The sequence below is a fragment of the Manihot esculenta genome, chromosome 3 (genome assembly GCF_001659605.2).
Source record: "Manihot esculenta cultivar AM560-2 chromosome 3, M.esculenta_v8, whole genome shotgun sequence".
Lineage (NCBI taxonomy): Eukaryota > Viridiplantae > Streptophyta > Magnoliopsida > Malpighiales > Euphorbiaceae > Manihot > Manihot esculenta.
Genome location: NC_035163.2, coordinates 9853511 through 9871725, shown reverse-complemented (window position 1 = coordinate 9871725; position 18215 = coordinate 9853511). Strand labels below are relative to the sequence as shown.

The following is an 18215-nucleotide window of genomic DNA, read 5'->3' as shown; positions in this document are numbered from 1 at the left end:
GTGACAGCTTATAGCTTACTTTGGGTAATTTTTGTATAGCATCAGAGATCCTCGTGTAGTTGTTCTCACGATCTGGGGCACATGGGTCATTGAGATTGGTCTTTTTCTACTCACGTCACTGTACCTATCTAGCTCTTCGATGATGGCCGCCTTATTTCTCAAGCCGCATTTAAAACTTGCCATCAAAACCGTATTATAAGAATCCTTCTCCTTCTTCAAATATTACTTTTGCTCACAATTGTAATCTTTGCTCCTTGAAAAACTCAGTCACTCCTTCTCTCTCGTTTATACTCCTTTGCTTTCATGGTGCTTTCTGTGTTCTTTTTTCTTTTTAGAATGAATAGAAATACTTTCTCTTCTTCTCTTAATCCTGGTAGAAGTTCTGCCTCAAGATCCTCCTCCAACGGCCCCATTCGCACCCCAGCTCCTATCGTTCTATTGAGGATACCATTATAGTTTATGAAGAGCAGCTAAAGGCAGGTCATCGGTTCCCCATAGACCCATTTTTGCTGAGGTCCTTCGATTCCATAAACTTTTAGTCACCTACATGCATCTCAACAGTTGGAGAATCTTGGTGGCTTTTCATTTTGTTTATTTTAATAACAATATTGAACTGAGCGTGGCCCTCCTCTCTTAATTGTACTAGCTAGATGCTTGAAGAAACGAGGAGTTCTGATTTTTTAGTAGTAGGAAACGCTAGACACTATTTGACCAAATACATTGTTAACTAATTAAATTTTCTCATATTATAAATATTTCAAGACTGAGAAATGACTTGACCATCTAATTTAGCCAGCTTATAAGACCCTGAGCGAATAACCTTAAAACCCCAAATTGTTATAATTTTCTCTCTTTTCTTTTCTCTCAATTTCCTTGTCACCAATCATAGAAAACTCTCTCGTCCCTCTCTCTTTCATTCTCTCTCGTCCCTCTCTCTTTCATTCTTTCATCTCACACAATATTGTTGGCATCACTCAAAGCTCCAATCATCTTCCTATCGCCTATGCTTCAATAGTTTTCCATCTCAACCAATACCCACCAATTGATTGTGCTCCATCGATTGTGCTCCATCGCACCAAATTAGCTTGGATTCTATAAAGATATTGGCTTGAGATCTCCATCAACAAACAACTTGTTATCTAGGTTTTGATGAAGCTAGGTGCAATGAACTTAGATTTGACAAATCCATCATTTGAGTAGTTTGATTTTGAGATCTTCATCAATAATTAAGTCTCCTTAGTTTGATTTTGAGATCTTCATCAATAATTAAGTCTCCATTTGAGTGTAATGAATATGATTTCAGTAATTTTCTGTTTTTAAGAAATCTTGATTTGTTTAATCTATAACCTCTCCTTCCCATGCAATCATCTTGATAAATCTTTGATAAGTATGAGTTTGATTAAAATCTTAGGTACATTAAGTATTGTATGGGTTTGATTGAAATACAAAAATGTTTGATGTTTTGTATTTTCTTTTAGCTCTTTCCTCTTAATATGTTATGCTTGGTTTAATCATGTGCAAATGTTGGAGTGTGAAAAAAGTGCTTTGACTCATTGTAGTATGCAATATTGTTAAAACTTCAAAACATTAATTTTTGAAAAAATAAATTTGTTTATTCATTAAAATCTTGAAAGAGTTTATGAAGGCATGACTCTGTTTTAATTACAAAGAAATTAAAATGTCCAAGATGAACTTATTTTGCTTTAGCAACTAATGAAATAAAAGTATTTTGGATGTCAAAATTTTTTCCCTTTATTATAACAAAAAAATTTCTTTTGATAAGAACATCAGAAACCAATCATCATCTAAACCCTTCTGGGTCACCAACATCTGAAAATTCTGATGACACTACCATATTCTCAAATTAGAATATCAACAAGAATTTGAATAAAAACATGGCATTCAAATATGCTGTCCTCATCTCTAATCAAAATGATCCTAGTTTCAAATGTAGAAAATAGACTAAATCTCAAGTCCTCATCTATTCATTTCTAAAATATTCAGAAAAATACTACCTCCAGGTAAACTGCAGCCGGCCTTTTTGCCATTCTCATCACAAGTTCTATGGTCATGGTTTCCACAGACATAAGACAACAAAACAAAATCTCTCTTGCAGAGAGGAATCAACCCAATCAAGTATACCAGCACTTACTCCAGTCAGAAGGGAGAACATCCCTTTATTGAATTTGAGAACGAAGAATCAGATTTTTTTTTTCAAAAAAAGAAGAAACTTTTTTTTCTACAAGTTAAAATTGTTAGAAAATCAAATTAAGTGTTGCCGAGCTCTTTACAGGTTAAAATGGTTCTCTGAACAAAATGTCGAAGCTAAACTTCTACATAAAAGGAAATTGCATTATGCAAATTCAATAAAAAAAAATAATTTAGCTAGCATCTAATAGAACTTGACTTATAGCAACTTGGCTGTATCAGATCAAATGAATAGTTAAAAGAATTTAGCCGCTCAAAATTTGAAGGAAGCAATTAGCAGAATTGCTCCTCCAATCGTGAAAAGCAGCTATATTTAGGCACTATGCAAAAGGTGAATTGGCATTAGACTACATCAAACACCCGTGTCTGACTGAGTGCCATCTTACAAAGTCAAAAGGCTATATGCTCAAGCTCTATAGAAGTTTTGCAAGTTCATAGATAGTCGAGAAAATCGAATCATAGAACAGTGAAAAAGGGGTAAAATGGTTGTTGCCGGGTTATTGTGACATGAAACAACGGTGAGTTTCAAGTATCTTCATCCGGCCAAAACATTCAATATTGGCTCTACGCGGCAGACGGGTCGCCATGGGTCGGCGCCTGCTGTTGACTCGGATTCAGAGCCATTAAGAAAAAGACCCACCTGAAACTTCCTCTGAAAAATGGCCAAAGACGACACTATGCCTAAAGACTTCCGAACCAAGAAGGCTGCAAATAACTCTACCTCACCTCTAACAAAAAAAGGCCACTCCACCACTTCTGAAGAATCTAAGATTATTGGCCTACAGAGTTCCCACTAACCAGAGTTGGAAAGAGGCATTGAGAGTACTGGGAAAATAAGACGGTGAAACTCCTACTTATATAGTAGTTTCTGCAAAACCCTAAAAGCCGAGGGGGTTATGAAATTACCATTGTAGACACGGAGTTTGAGCCCTTTGTTTCTTTGTGTACGGATAGGTTTAAAAGGCCAGTAATATTCCGTTCCAATAGAAAAAGTCAATAGAATTGAGGTAATTTAAAATTTTGATTTAATTTTTTATTTATTTTAATTTAATTTAATTTTTAATTTTAAAAATTTTAATTATTTTAATTTAATTTAATTTTAATTATAAAAAAATCAAACAAATCAAATTAAATTTATTAGTGATAATAGAGATTAAATTATAATATTTTAATTAAATTTTAAAATATTATAAATAAAGTATAAAAAATAAAAAATTTATTAAAAATTTAAACTGATTAAATCGAATCGAATCAAATTAAATTAAATCAATTTGATTTAATTTGATTTTTATAAAATCAATTTAATTTTATAAATACTAAATACTAAAATTTTAATTTTCAATTTATTTAATTCAATTCAATTTTAAATTGAATCAATCAAATATTCACCTCTAATAATTAATATAATATATTTTTTTAAAATAAAAATAAAAATTTTAAAATTATTATTTTCTTCTTCTCATAATTTTTATTCACTTTATTTTTTATATATATTAAAAAATATAATTTTTTATTTAATTTTAAATTATATCAATTTTAAATATATTAAATTTTATTAAATATTAAAAAATATTTTAAAAATTTATTAAAATAATATAAAATTAAATAAAATTATAATAATCAATTTATATATTATTATAATTTAAAAATAAATAATAATTTTAGAATAAACAAAATAAGAAAGATTATAACTCTTGTAGCATGTTTTTAGTGATTCTTATCTATATTGACCGAAGTTTGAGATCTATTTTATATCATCATCCATTTTAATTTGTTTTGACAAAATCGTTATCTCATAAAAAGTGACTTTAACTTTCTACAATAAATTTTTAAATTATCAAAATAAAAATAATTATTCTTAATAAAAAAGAAAAAAAGTTATTTTAGACTTTTTTTAATATTTTTCAATTTTTTATCACTCCTATTTTTATATTTAAAGAAATTAAAATTAGTTATTAATAAAATTTATTTTCTTTAAATAAAATCTTAATTTAACAAATTTATTAATAATTCATTCATTATTTTATATTTCTTTTTTATTTATTTTATTATTATCATTTTAACCGTTATTAAATTAATTAATTCAAAATTTTCTATTAATAAAAAAAATTAAATATCTCAAAGCAAAAAATGTAAATTATTTTTATAATATGTAATAAAAGGTGTTTAATAATATCTATATTTAAAATAATTAATGCTATAAATGTAATTTTTCTTTATTTAAATTAGTGATAGAATTTCATTATTTAAAAAAATAATAGTCTTTAATTAATATTGAAATAAAGAATTTTTTATTTATGTTAAATTATTTATAAAATTAAACGTTTAGCAATTACAGTTTTCACTAATTTATTTTTATCAAATGTTTAATCATTTCTTTTTAAAATTAATTAAATTTTGCATTTGTATTTTTGTTTTTGACTATTATCTTTCTAGATCAATATATAACCTTTCAAAAAATCATACTAAATAAATTAATAATTAACCTTTAATTACAGCTAAAAATAAATTTTTAAACTTTTATTTTATAATAACGAGAATTATTTTAAATTTTAAATTTAATATCGAGTAATTATATTAAATAGTAAATATATCATTTAAGTTTATTATAAATTTAATAAAAAATATTAAAAATAAAATAATTTTATTAATAAAATATTTGTCAATTAATTAAATATAAAAAATGTGAAAAAGATAAATAAAATAAATAGTGATATGATTTGCTATTCACATATGATTGGATCCCATGACAGCAAGAGATCAAAGCACTCTAATGTTTAGATTTAACCATTTATGATGAGATCAATTGTTATTAATATTTTTCTAATTTTAAATTTTTTTTAAAATAAAAATTAGAGATTGGAGGAGTAGAATATTAAACCTATTTACTTAGATACACTTACTATCAGATTAAATTTGTGAGTGCAATTTTAATATCATTCATAAAACTTATTTAACTTCAATTTCATTTAAAAAAACTTCTTCTAACAAATTTTCAGCAATTTAATTACGTGGCAATGCCCCATAATTTTTTTAAAATACAAGAGTTTCTTTTATATTTACTTGGTTTTTCATAAGATGCTACTTCAAATAAACATCATGGTGAAACCCCTTTTAGAATATTTCTCCATTCACCATAATAAAGGATACAATGTGTCTTCCTCTTCACCATCAATAAACAATACGTTGTCATACCACCATAGCCACCAATGATATTTGCAGTGTTCACCTGCTCAAACCCACCACCAATTTCTCTAATTGCACGTGGACACGCAAAGCCAACACCAACCGAGACCACAACCCCCTAAACCCAATTGCAACCTTAATCCCAAATCTTAGCCCATGTTCATACGCAGCTATCACCAACATGTACATATGATCAAGTAGTTCAGAGTACTACCTTCATCACTTCTGCCCATGTCAGCAGACATATCTGAGAATAAAGTTGTCTGCATAAACCCTATCACTTCTTCTATCTCCACCATCGTCATTGAATTAATTAGTATCCCTCAACAAACTATGTAAACTAAATAACCAAAGCAATCATCGCCAACAACCCCAATTCCTTGAAAATAGCCACCACAACGCAATACATCAGTAAAACTACCCAACAAAGAGCCCAATTATTGTCATTAATGGCCAATCAATTGGTTGTAATAAAATATTATCTTTTTATGTATTTTTAAGTATTTAATATATTTTAATAAAAATATTATTTAATTTTAAATGTAAAGGTAATATCTATACGATTACATTATTATAAAAAAAAATTTATAATATAGTTATAATTATAAAATTTTTATTATATTTAAATAATGTATTTAAATATTTCTGAGCAATATTCTTATCGTTTATTAAACAACAATCAAGCCTATTGATACTGGTATATATTATATTCTATCCTCTTAAAAAAAGTAACCGATATTATGTTGAGATATATGAGATATTTAAAATTAATATATAAGTGTTTATTTTATAAATAAGTGCACTGTTTATTTTAATACTCTAAATATTTGGATAATTTATTTGTTATCAATATATTTAGAATTTAATAATTTACACACATAAAGAATAATATGACAAAATAAAATAAAAAATAAAATCAAGATTTGATTGGATATAAATTTTATAATATTAGGATAAATTTTATAATATTAGAATAAAATTATAATTTAAAAAATTATAATTTTAATATAATTAATTAAATAGAGATTTAATTAAAATTACTTAAAATTTATATGATTTATTGTTTGAAATTTTGTATTATAATTATAATTTATTTATTTAATTAGTTAAATAAATATTATTATAATGAAATTCTAAAATCTTAATATAAAAAAGTCTCTTGCGAGAGTGAGTTACAAATTTTTGAGAGCTTACAAAATTCACATGAAAAAATAGTTTATCATTTATAACACCCCAATAAAAATAAATAATCTACCCTCACACATCATTGTGAGATCATTATCGTGTGAAGTTGAGGTGGAGAACACGATTCAGATTCAGCATTAACCTTTGCAACATCGATCCGCTTTTTGCCTCTTTAATTGATCTCCGCCTCACTTTAATAATTTTCACAAATCTTTTCTTGCCCCGACTCAAAGCATTCTCTACTAGTAGCTATGTGGATAGAGAGGCTGATTTCCTCTCGGAGACTGTGCTTGCTCTGACAACCCAAAAGTGCGGCAAATTGGTTTTTGGGATGTAAAGCTAGTTATCTTCATGATCTTGCAAAGAAGTATCAGAACCGAATCTTGTCCATGGGCCTGAAATTAGGACCAAGTCCCTCTAAAACATCACTAACCAAGAACTCTTCAGAAACAGAAGCTCCAGGTGCGCATGCCTCATGTAGGCATTAAAGGAATTATCACCTTTGTTAAGGCATTTCAGAAGCTCGTGCAGTTGAAGAATTTGAGTGCATGTACCTAGAAGCAAAAATTATGGCTAATTTTTGCTTCTAGGTACATGCACTCAAATTCTTCAACTGCACGAGCAGCTGACAGCTAATGTGTGTGAACCAATCATTTGAGGTAATAGTTGCTCCGAAACAGATGAAAAGATCCAACTGAGCGCCGTTGATCTTGCCAAATCCATAATGAGTCAGCCAGATTTGGACTACTGTTTATTGCTGGTGCCAGTGGAGATGATGAGATGCATTGTGCGAGGTTGTACCCATTTGGAACAGATAAAATTTAAGCCTTTATCTACAAAAAAAGTTAAATTTACAACGGATTTAAATTAAAAATTTTTATTTATAATTTAATTTATAAACAGATCACAAAATATTTTTTTCATTTATATAAAAATTTTTATAATATTTTTTAAATAAAAAATAATTTATTTATGTTATAAACGAATTTATAAATATAATGCTATGTAATGTCTGTTTATAATACTGATAAATTTTATATTTATTTTTTGTTTATATATTTTCTCTTATTTATAAATAAAATTTTATAAATAATTTATTTATAAATTTATTTATAAAATTAAATAGATATAAATAAATTTATAAATATATGTATAATCCATTTAAAAATTTAAATGAATAAAAAAAAATATATTTTTTTTGGACAATAAAATGAATATAAATAAATTCACAAATAAATATATAATTTTTTATAAAATTAAATAAATACAAATAGATTCTCAAATATATATATAATTCGTTTAAAAATTATATCGATACGAATAGATTTATAAATAAACATAAAATCTATTTGTAAAGAAAAAATTTTCTCAACTTCATTTGTAAACATGTTATAGATATAAAGAGACTTGTATTTATTTTTGAATTCCATTTGCATTTTGTTAAATATTTATTTTTGAGTTCTTATAGCATTCTAGATAATGTAATTTGAAAAAGTAAGATTTAAAGTGAAAAGTTGAGAGATATTAAAGATAAAGGTTGAAGACATATGCATTGAGGAGTTATTGGGTGAGGAAATAAAGCTTTGTGAGGAAGAAGATGACATAAAGAAGACTGACATGGCGGGTTCTGATACTATGTTATTTAATTATTATTACTCTAAAAATATCCAAAACTCATTTAATATTATATATTTTAGTTAATAAATATATGTAAACTAAATTTTACCAATACTATAAAATTTAAAATTTTAATAATTTAATAAAATATTTAAAATTTATTTATTTAAACCACAATATAAGAAAGGTATAACTATTATTGTAAAAGTAAATTTTTTAAATAAAAAATCTAGTAACGGATGCACCATATAAAAGTTCAAAATCAGATATTATTTTTTTTTTCTAATTTGAAGTTCCTCTTCAATTGAATAAGTTTGAGTCTGAATAAGTAGGGGCAAATGTTCGATTAGTTGCCCTTCTTCGAAGTGGGCGGATGCACGAGGAGTGTCGCCGGAGCCGTGGCCCCCACACATTTTGTTTTTTTTAAACAGAGATTAAAAGAATAAAATTTGAAAATTAAATTTATGAGTGTATTACGTTTTTTTTATAATTAAATTTATATTTTATTTAAAAAATTAATATAAATATTGGGCTCATACCTCTATTTATTTAGAAGATTGACTCTATGATTTTATTTATTGGACTTCAATTTTAAATTCTTTAAATTTTACTATCTAATATATAAATTAAAAAAAAAAAAAAAAACATTGGACAAGAAATCGCAGAGAACGTATCAACTACAAACTATCATATTCCTCTTAGCTTTTCTAGTCTTCAGATAATTTTTTTTTTTTATCAATTAAATTTACTTTTGAAATTTATTTAAGTTAATTTTTATCAATTAAAGACTTATTTACTTAATTTGTATGATAGATTTTTGATTTGTCAATATATATATTTTTAATTGATTCAATTTATAAAATGCTCTTTTTGAAGTAATTAGCCATGGGAGACTTGTTTCAATCTATATCTAAATCTTTTGCTTTAATAAATAATTAACTACTCAAAGTATTTAGGATTATTCATATGAGATGAGATATGTAATTTATTTTTAATTTTATTTTTAAAGAAATAATGGTTAGTCAGTGAAGCATGGATATTTGAATTAACAAATATCAAATCTTGCATTATCCGTAGACTATGGAATAGAGCCAAAAGTGAAAATTTTTAATGCTATTAACAAAAATTGATTATTTGTGAAAATCTAATTACTTATTTTATTAGTAGAATTTTTCTTCTACTTATTTTATTTGAAGTTCTTCAAGATAAAATAAAATAATTTTCAATAGGTAGAATTAATTTCTTATTTAGTAGAATTTGTCTTCTAATTTGGTATATTATTTGATATATTTATTGAGATTCATACTCTTAGCTTATTTTATTAGTTGCATTTGCAAAATAATAAAAGTTTAACATATATGCCTTTTCATTTCATTATAGATGAAAAAACCATTAACGATCGATGTTTTTTTCGAAAGGAAGAATGTCGAAATATCAAATTCTACAGAATAATTAAATACTTTCATAAACTCTGGCATGTGATAGTCAACCCACTAAATTTAGAAGAATTGAAGTCGAAAAGAGTTTTAATATAAACTCATTAGAACGTGATTTGGGCTTGTGGAAACAAATGTGGGAATATCCTATTGACATGTAAGATGAAATTCGTAGAGCTTATATTAAAGTTGGTCCATACCAATATATCATTTCAAAGTATCCAAAATCTAGGGAAAAACATCAACAGAGTTTTCAATCATCATGGTTCAAGTTGTTCCCTTCTTGGTTGGAGTATTCTCTATCTAAGGATGCAACATTTTGTTTACCATGTTATTTATTTCATACTCCAAATGTCCTTCTAGATTTGATGCATTCACTGCCAATGGATTTCGAAATTGGAAAAAAGTGATAGATAGTAAAAACTGTGCATTTTTAACACATGTTGGAAATATCTAAATTCTCCTCATCGAAATGCCGAGAGAGCATGTGCAGATCTCATGGATCAATCTTCACATATTTAACAAAGATTTGAGCATTTTACTTCTCAACAAGTTTTAGAAAATAGACTTCAATTGAAAGCTTCAATTGATGCAATTAGGTGGCTTGCTTTTCAAGATTGTGCTTTTAGAGGACATGATGAAAGTAAAGCATCACAAAGGGTGGGAAATTTTCGTGAGTTGTTAAGTTTGATAACATCTTATAATAATGAAATAGTAGAAGCTCTAAACAAAGCTCCACAAAATGCTTTATATACATATCTAAGAATACAGAAAGAGATTTTGCAAGTCCTCTCAGTTAAAATAAAAAAAACTATTCATGAAGAAATCGGTGATGCTAAATTTTGTATAATTATTGATGAAACTCGAGATGAGTAAAAAAGGAGCAAATGTCTATTATGTTGAGATTTGTTAATAAAAATGGATATGTGAAAGAGCGATTTTTTGGTTTGGTTCATGTTAAAGGCACTATTGCATTAACATTAAAGGATGAAATCCTTTTTGTTCTTTCTCAACATAATCTTGATATTCAAAGTATCCGAGGACAGGGTTATGATAGTGCGAGTAATATGAGAGGAGAATGGAATAGATTACGAGCTTTGATTTCAAACATATGCCCTTATGCTTACTATGTTCATTGCATAGCACATTGTTTGCAATTGAATTAGTTGCTGCATCAAAAAAAGTTATTCCTATTCATAATTTTTTTACAAAGTTGAATTCCATAATCAATATAGTTGGTGTATTATGTAAGCGTACTGATAAATTAAAAGTTGCTCATGCTGAAAATATTGCTCATTTACTTGCTATTGATGAGCTTCAAAGTGGAAAGAGGTTAAATCACATTGGTACTTTGCAAAGGCCAGCGAACATGCGAAGGAGTTCACATTTGAAATCTGTTTCTAGCATGATGAACATGTTTGGTGTGATATGTGAGGTTCTACTACATATAACTGATGATGGAGCTACATGAGCTCAGCGTGGAGAAGCAGATTTAGCTCATGTGACACTCACTTCTTTTGAGTTTGTTTTATTTTACATCTCATGAGAAGAGTTCTTGAAATATCTAATTTGCTGTGTCAAACTTTATAGCTTCAATCTCAAGATATTTTGAATGCAATGCATCTTGTTTTATTAACAAAGTCACTCATTCAAAAGTTGAGAGATGAAGGATAGGATGACTTAATCACCAAGGTGATATCTTTTTGTAAATTAGTTAACATATATGTACCAAATTTGAATGCTCTTTATGTTACAAGGAGAGGAAGAGCTCGTCATCAACAAGATGAAATTACAATAGAGCATCATTATAGAATTGACATTTTTAATGCTGTGATTAACTCTCAATTACAAGAATTGAACAATAAGTTCAACAATCATATAGTAGAATTGCTTAGTTTTAGCTCAGTTTTAGATCCCAAAGAGATGCGTGCATCATTCAAAACTGATGATATTTGCAAAATGGTAGAAAAAATTTATCCTCAAGGCTTTGTTGAATATGAGATGGTGCAACTAAGGGTACAATTTGAGCATTTTGATCACGTGCGGCAACTTTTTGAATTTGGAGCATTATCAACTATCTCTGATTTGTGTCAATGGTTAATGAAAACAAGTTCGAGATATATTCACTTGTATATCGAGCGACAACTCTTATTTTTACTCTTCCAGTTTCTACAGTTACTACGGAGCGATCCTTTTCAGTAATGAACATCATACAAAATAAATTCTATAACAAGATTAAAGATGAACTCCTTTTTGATTGTTTATTATTGTATATAAAAAAAGAAATTGCAAAATAATTTACTATGGATCCACTTATAGATGTTTATCGTGATTTAAAAGAGCCACGTGCTCTTTTTTAATAGTTTGCATTATATATAATAGCTAAAATAAAATATGTATTTACTTTTATCAATGGAAGTTGATTATCATGTGAAAAATATGTAATTTGTAAATTCTATCAATATATCCATTACACCCTTTTGAAATACAATTTTTAAAAGAAAAGAATTAAATTAATTCAATTCATTTTCATTACTAAAAGGATTTATTTATTTAAAATACGATTAAAAATAGAATTTAATGAAATTCTTTTATTTCACACAAATTAATAATAAATTTATTTTAATTTATTCACTTCATCATTCTTATTATTTTTAAATTAAATATAAATATTTATTCTTATAAATAATAATTATTTTTATCATATTAAAAAATTTTTAGAGAACCATTATTAATATTTTTCACGTATTATAAACTTTACATATTTCTATCATTAAAAAATATAAATTAAAATAAACCCTCCTTTTTCAAAATTAATATAATAATACTTTAAACACTAATACAAGCAAAGTTAAAATAAATAAAAAATAAAAATATAAAGGAAAAAAAGTTTTCAAGGGCTAAATAAATAATTTTAATATAAATAATTTTTATTTCTTACAAATAAAAATTTTAAAATAATCAAATCGAATTAATATATTTAATAATTTTTAAATGAGTTACAAATACTTATCATTTAGCCTAAGAGCAGCAATTCATTTTGGACCTTGAAAAGTCTAGTTTCAAAGCGGTTAAGGTCCATGTTGCGAACCGGCTAGGGTCTACATTTCAAATTTGCAAATTATAATTTTCTTTTTTAAATTTAATAACAAAAGATTCTAACAGTTTATTTTAATTAAAAGCATCTAAACTATTCAACAAAATACTATAAATTCATAGTAAACCGAAAAAATCTTAACTTTTCTCCGCCTTTTCTTTTAGTTGGCCGCTGCTTCCTTTTCCTTTCCATGTCGCTGTTATCGCCTTCTCCTTTCTTTCATTGTTGTTGTGGGCCTTGTGGCTTTCATATGCCTTCTCCTCCGTCACTTTCGTTTTTACAACCAATCCTTTGGTTCTTGCTTCCTCCTTATTTATTTATGAGTTGAGATTTATGGATTTGAGTTGAAATTGGGCATATAATTTTTATAATTGTAATAAAGTTATTGAATTATTAATTTTAGATTTATTATTTCTTATTTGTATCAAATTTATTGATGTTTTGTTGAGTTTGCAATAAAAATATTAGACATGTTTTCCATGCTTTCTAATAATTTCAGAACTTGTAACTTTATTTTAATTCTTCAATCCCTAATTCCATATTTGTGATTGCTTATTAACGGTATAATTTGTTAATGAGATTTGGCAATTTTAGGATTCAAGAACGATGATTTTATTCTGTGCAGTGAAGAAATCGATAGCCGAATTAAATTGAAGCGAATTTTTTTAATTCGATTCAATTCAATTCAGTTTTCACTTTAATTTATTTGGTTTATTTTAATAAATTTAATAAATTTAATTTTTAGTATTTTCAACTTAATTCAGTTTTGAACGAATTGACCAAATATTAACTCCTAATTTTGATGTTTAAGGATATGCGGTTTTATTTTCAGGATGGTTCTTTGTAAAAAATTAAAATAAAATTGAAAATTGGTTTTTTAAATTTTTTTGAAATCAGAATCAAAACTGAATGTCGGTACCATTAAAATATTATGATTCTATGTGTTTTCGGTTCCGGTTCGATTCTAGTATCAACTCTTATTTTGGTACAATCCCTAATTCCTATAATAAAATTTAAATTTGAACGAAATAATTAAATATTTCTAACATAATATTAATATTATTTATATTAAATTAATAAGTTTCACATTCAAACTTTAAAATAATATCAAACATACCTAATATTATATAATATTTTCATTTAAAATATATCAAAACAATAAATAACCAAATATAATATATTTTTCCAATTATAATTTTTAAATTCTTAAAAAAAAAAAACTCCAAAAACAGTTTCTAAAAACTCTGTTGTAAATTTATTTAATTTTTTTATTTTTTATACAAAACTATGTAATTTTATTTAAAATGAAATGTTGTAAATTTATTTAAATTTTTTATTATAAAACTGTATAATTTTATTTAAAATTACGTAATATCTAAAATGACATAATTTAACTTAATATTATTTTTTTATATTTTATTAACAGGTATATATTTATGTTCCATTAGTACAAATTTTATTAATATGAAAATAATATATAATATAATCTATTTAAATATAATAAAGTATAATTAATTAAATTATGCTCTTATAAACCTTTAATAATTAATCAATGACTAAAATATATAATTATATATATATATATATATATTAATAACAATTATAAATATTTATATATATAATTATTTTAATAATTTAAATTCTATTAGTATAATTATATTAATATTGAGATATTTTATTTGGATAGAACGAACGTTAATTAACTGATGAAATTAATTAAATTATATTATTATAAATATTTATAATTGATAAGTGACTAAAAAATTTAATAAATTTATATTTTTATTATATATATACAATATATATACACATATATAATTATTTTAGTAATTTATATTCTAATATCATAATTCTAATAGTATAATTCTATTAGTTTATATATATATTTGAAAATTTCTATTACTGTATATTATATATATGTAATCTATTTAAATAAAATAAATTATAATTAATTAACTAAATTGATTAAATAAAATAATAAATAATATTTAATAATTAAATAATAATATTATTATATGTGTAATTCTATTAAAATTATATGATAAATAAAATATATTATTAAAATTATGTATTAGAATTATAATATCACTATAAATTATTAAGAAAATATATAAAAATTAATTTTTTGATATGGTTTTTATTTGTTACAGAGTCTGGTACGATTTTTATTTGATTCCATTATAATTCTTGATAAAAAAAATTAATAAAATTAAATATTTAAATAAATTTGATTCTGAACGGTTTAATTTTTACACCATCAAATTTTTTTATTTCACAATCCGATAAATTCAGAACCCGATTCTTATAAATAACAACACAAAATGGATGGAATAATTAACAAAAGCATACATGTTACACAGTAGATGGAAAACTTGCTAAGCATGTAATGCATTCTTGGTATATGTACATATACATAACTAATGGAGTTCTTATAATAAATAAATATAAAAAATATTATTTATATATATAAATATTTTTTAAAAATAAATTATTATTATCAGAATGGAGAATTCCAAATCTCAGCATATTTCACCTTGGATACACTTTCTAGCACTTCAAAAGGAATAATGTCTCCAATAACAACCACCATCTTGCTTTCCAGGTCAACTTTGTATGAGGTCATTCCTGCAATTTTATATAATAAAGAAAATAATTTAATGAGGAAATTAAAAAAGAAACAAAAAGGTTAATAACTAGTTAAAATGGAATTTTCATGTACCTTCCAATTTTGAAACATGTTTCTCCACCTTCCTTGCACAGCCATGGCAGTGCATTGACACCTTTAACACCACCATCTGAACATTAAAAATCATAATATTTCAAATTTTCACTGTGATGGATTTGATCTGACAATTGAAACTTGGCTATATTGAAACAATGATTCACATGTCCTTAACCATTTGAAAAAAAAAATAAAAAATCCCACCATGTTATATTGGAAAACCCCAAATTTCGAATAAACATTTACTCATTGGCAGTCAAATGAAGGGTTAGATCTCAAGTTCGAGTATAAATAAAAACGAGAACTTACCTTGGGCTTGAGTTGAAAGGCCAAGGTCTGAGTATCAGAAACAACATCTTTCATTCTGAGAACCTGCCCTTTGTCACTTGCTATCAGAGGTCTTTTTTCAAACACGTAATCTTCATTTTCCAAGGAATTCAAGCAAAAACAAGAGCTTGATGAACCTGAACTCAGACAAAGGCAATCCCAAACCTTACCAAAACTGAGCTTACCCATGTCTACGAATCGTCTTTCCTCTTGGAAAAACTAATCAAAGAAGCTAATCTGACCCACACAGTCTCCTCATATATATTGTGAAAACCAATCCGATCACCAAGAATTATAAACTAAAATCAAATCAAATGAGGGGATCGAAAAGAGAGAGAAATTGCTGAAAATATGTAAAATTTTATTGGAAAAACCAAAAGCTGAGCAGATCAAACCCAAAGAAAACTCATGAAGAGATGAGATCAAGAATCAAGACCCATTTTCCCATGTAGATCAGTAGTGAAGAAACTGTAGAGAAAGGCAGTTAATAGACCAAAAAGCAACTAGATTTTGTGATGTGAGAATGAAATTAATTAGCCATGGATCATGTGTAGAACAAAAAGTTGGTTTCCCTCAAGTGGCTTTTCTGGTAATGAAAGAACCACACAATGTACATTCAATGAAAGCAAGAATTCATGTGCCTGAGAGGTGAAGAAAAGGAACAAAAGACAAAGGTCACCGTCTCTCAATTGGAAGTAGAAACATCAAACTTCATGACAAGCCATGATGCATGGTAGTAAAATAATAATAATAATAATAATAATATATGGGTCTTAAATGGGAGTGGACTAGTTAGAGAATAATAATAGTTAAAAAAGAAAAACTATTGAGAACTGAGAGGGAACTGTGTTTGGCATTAAATATAATAGTGAAAATAGAGACAGAAGGCTATAAATTATTGGAGAGGAAGAGCTGAGAAAGGTATTCAGATGAATTATTGAAAGATAGAATTATTTTTTTGAATTTTGAAACAGGTTGGTCCATGTGATTGATGATGGTTCCTTTTAAAAATGAGTGACCATTGATGCAAGAAAGAGACGAATTTTGAAGAAAAGCTGTAGTAAAGTTGATGAAGCAGGGCACTTGTTCATCACATGATCTTTGCTATTTTATTTAATTCTTGCCATCCTACAATTTCACATGCTATGCAAATTCAAGTATCCAGCGAAAATTGAGAAAGCATGTTTCTATGTCACCTATTTTCTTATTTTAATTAAAATTTATTTAAAATCTTAAACTTTTTAAAAAATATTTATTATATTTATTATATTTATAACTCATAATTAAATAAAATTTAAATTTTGTTTTTTTCAATTTGAGTAGCATAAATATTCCTAAATAAGATTAAGGATTAGTTTTTATATTAAGCGGAAGCGCTTTATAAATTAAGTCTTTATTTGCTTATGAAAATAATTTACATTTAAAAATATTTTTTAATAAATAATTTATTTTTTATTGTTTAGTTTTATTTTAAAAATATAAATTATTAATAAATTTAAATATAAATGCACTTTGAGGAGTCAAGGGACTATGAAAATATTTAAATATAAATATTTTAATTAAAATTTTAATTTTAATTGATTGAATTTAAAATTGTATTTTGAGTCTCAGATTGTGCTGGTTGATAATAAGACCAAGTGTAGTGGACCACCTCATGTAAAGCACTATTAGTTTTGGTAATGAAGCAGTGTTGTAATTTGGGATTTAAGGGATGAAGACAAAATTAAAAGTAAAATTTGCACAAGGCACAGTGGCTGTGGTAGCTCCACCTTCTTCTTCTCCTGTGCTTTCCACACTGTACCTTTTTCAAAAATTCCTTTGCCTCTTACAAAACGGGCTTCATTGTTGTGGATGATATTAATTTAATTATACAACAACCGTTGATTCTGTTTTTCTTTGAATTAAACCCTTGTGAAATTGGACTGGAAATAAAACTAGGCTACTGGAAATAAAACTAGGCTATGGTACAATAATAAATCACAATGTACAAAATTTGAATTAGACTACTACAATCTTCACTCTCTCTACATCGCATTGAGCAATTCTTATTCGATTTTAAATTAGAGTGCTTTTTTTTTTTTCTTTTTGAATTGAAATTGATTGCAACCGAGTTAGAACTAACCAATTCAATTCCAGAGCAAAATTAAACTTTGAAAAATTATTATTTATTTTTTATGTTATAGAAAAACTTATTAATTAGTATTTTAATTTTAAAAAATATATTAAAATATTCTTCACATTCTAAAACGTTTACTAGTTAATTATTCTGTTAATTTTAATCATTAAATATTTTACTATTTAATCCCTATAGTTTTCAAAAATTTATTAATTGGTTTCTCAAGATTTTAAAGAATTTACTAATTAATCTCTTCGTATCAAGAGTATTTTACACTATTTTATAATATTTAATAACTAAAATTAACGAAATGACTAATTA

The 18215-nt window shown here is 25.8% G+C and overlaps 1 protein-coding gene across 1 annotated transcript; it reads right to left on the bottom strand.

Annotated features, from left to right (window-relative positions):
• Positions 1–15014: 15014 nt before the first annotated feature.
• LOC122723340 (protein SODIUM POTASSIUM ROOT DEFECTIVE 2-like) lies at positions 15015–16726 on the bottom strand. Its single transcript, XM_043955354.1, has 3 exons — positions 15761–16726; positions 15449–15524; positions 15015–15354 (listed from the first exon to the last, which is right to left on the bottom strand). Exons 1-3 carry the CDS (start codon positions 15965–15967, stop codon positions 15227–15229), a joined length of 411 nt encoding a protein of 136 aa, XP_043811289.1. The 5' UTR covers positions 15968–16726; the 3' UTR covers positions 15015–15226.
• Positions 16727–18215: the final 1489 nt, after the last annotated feature.

Excerpts from the sequence above, each read along its gene's own strand:
- LOC122723340 (XM_043955354.1), bottom strand. The coding sequence starts at position 15,967 with ATGGGTAAGCTCAGTTTTGGTAAGGTTTGGGATTGCCTTTGTCTGAGT. Across the intron at positions 15,525-15,760 it reads CCTTTCAACTCAAGCCCAAG|ATGGTGGTGTTAAAGGTGTC; the intron begins GTAAGTTCTCGT and ends TTTAATGTTCAG. Across the intron at positions 15,355-15,448 it reads ACATGTTTCAAAATTGGAAG|GAATGACCTCATACAAAGTT; the intron begins GTACATGAAAAT and ends ATAAAATTGCAG.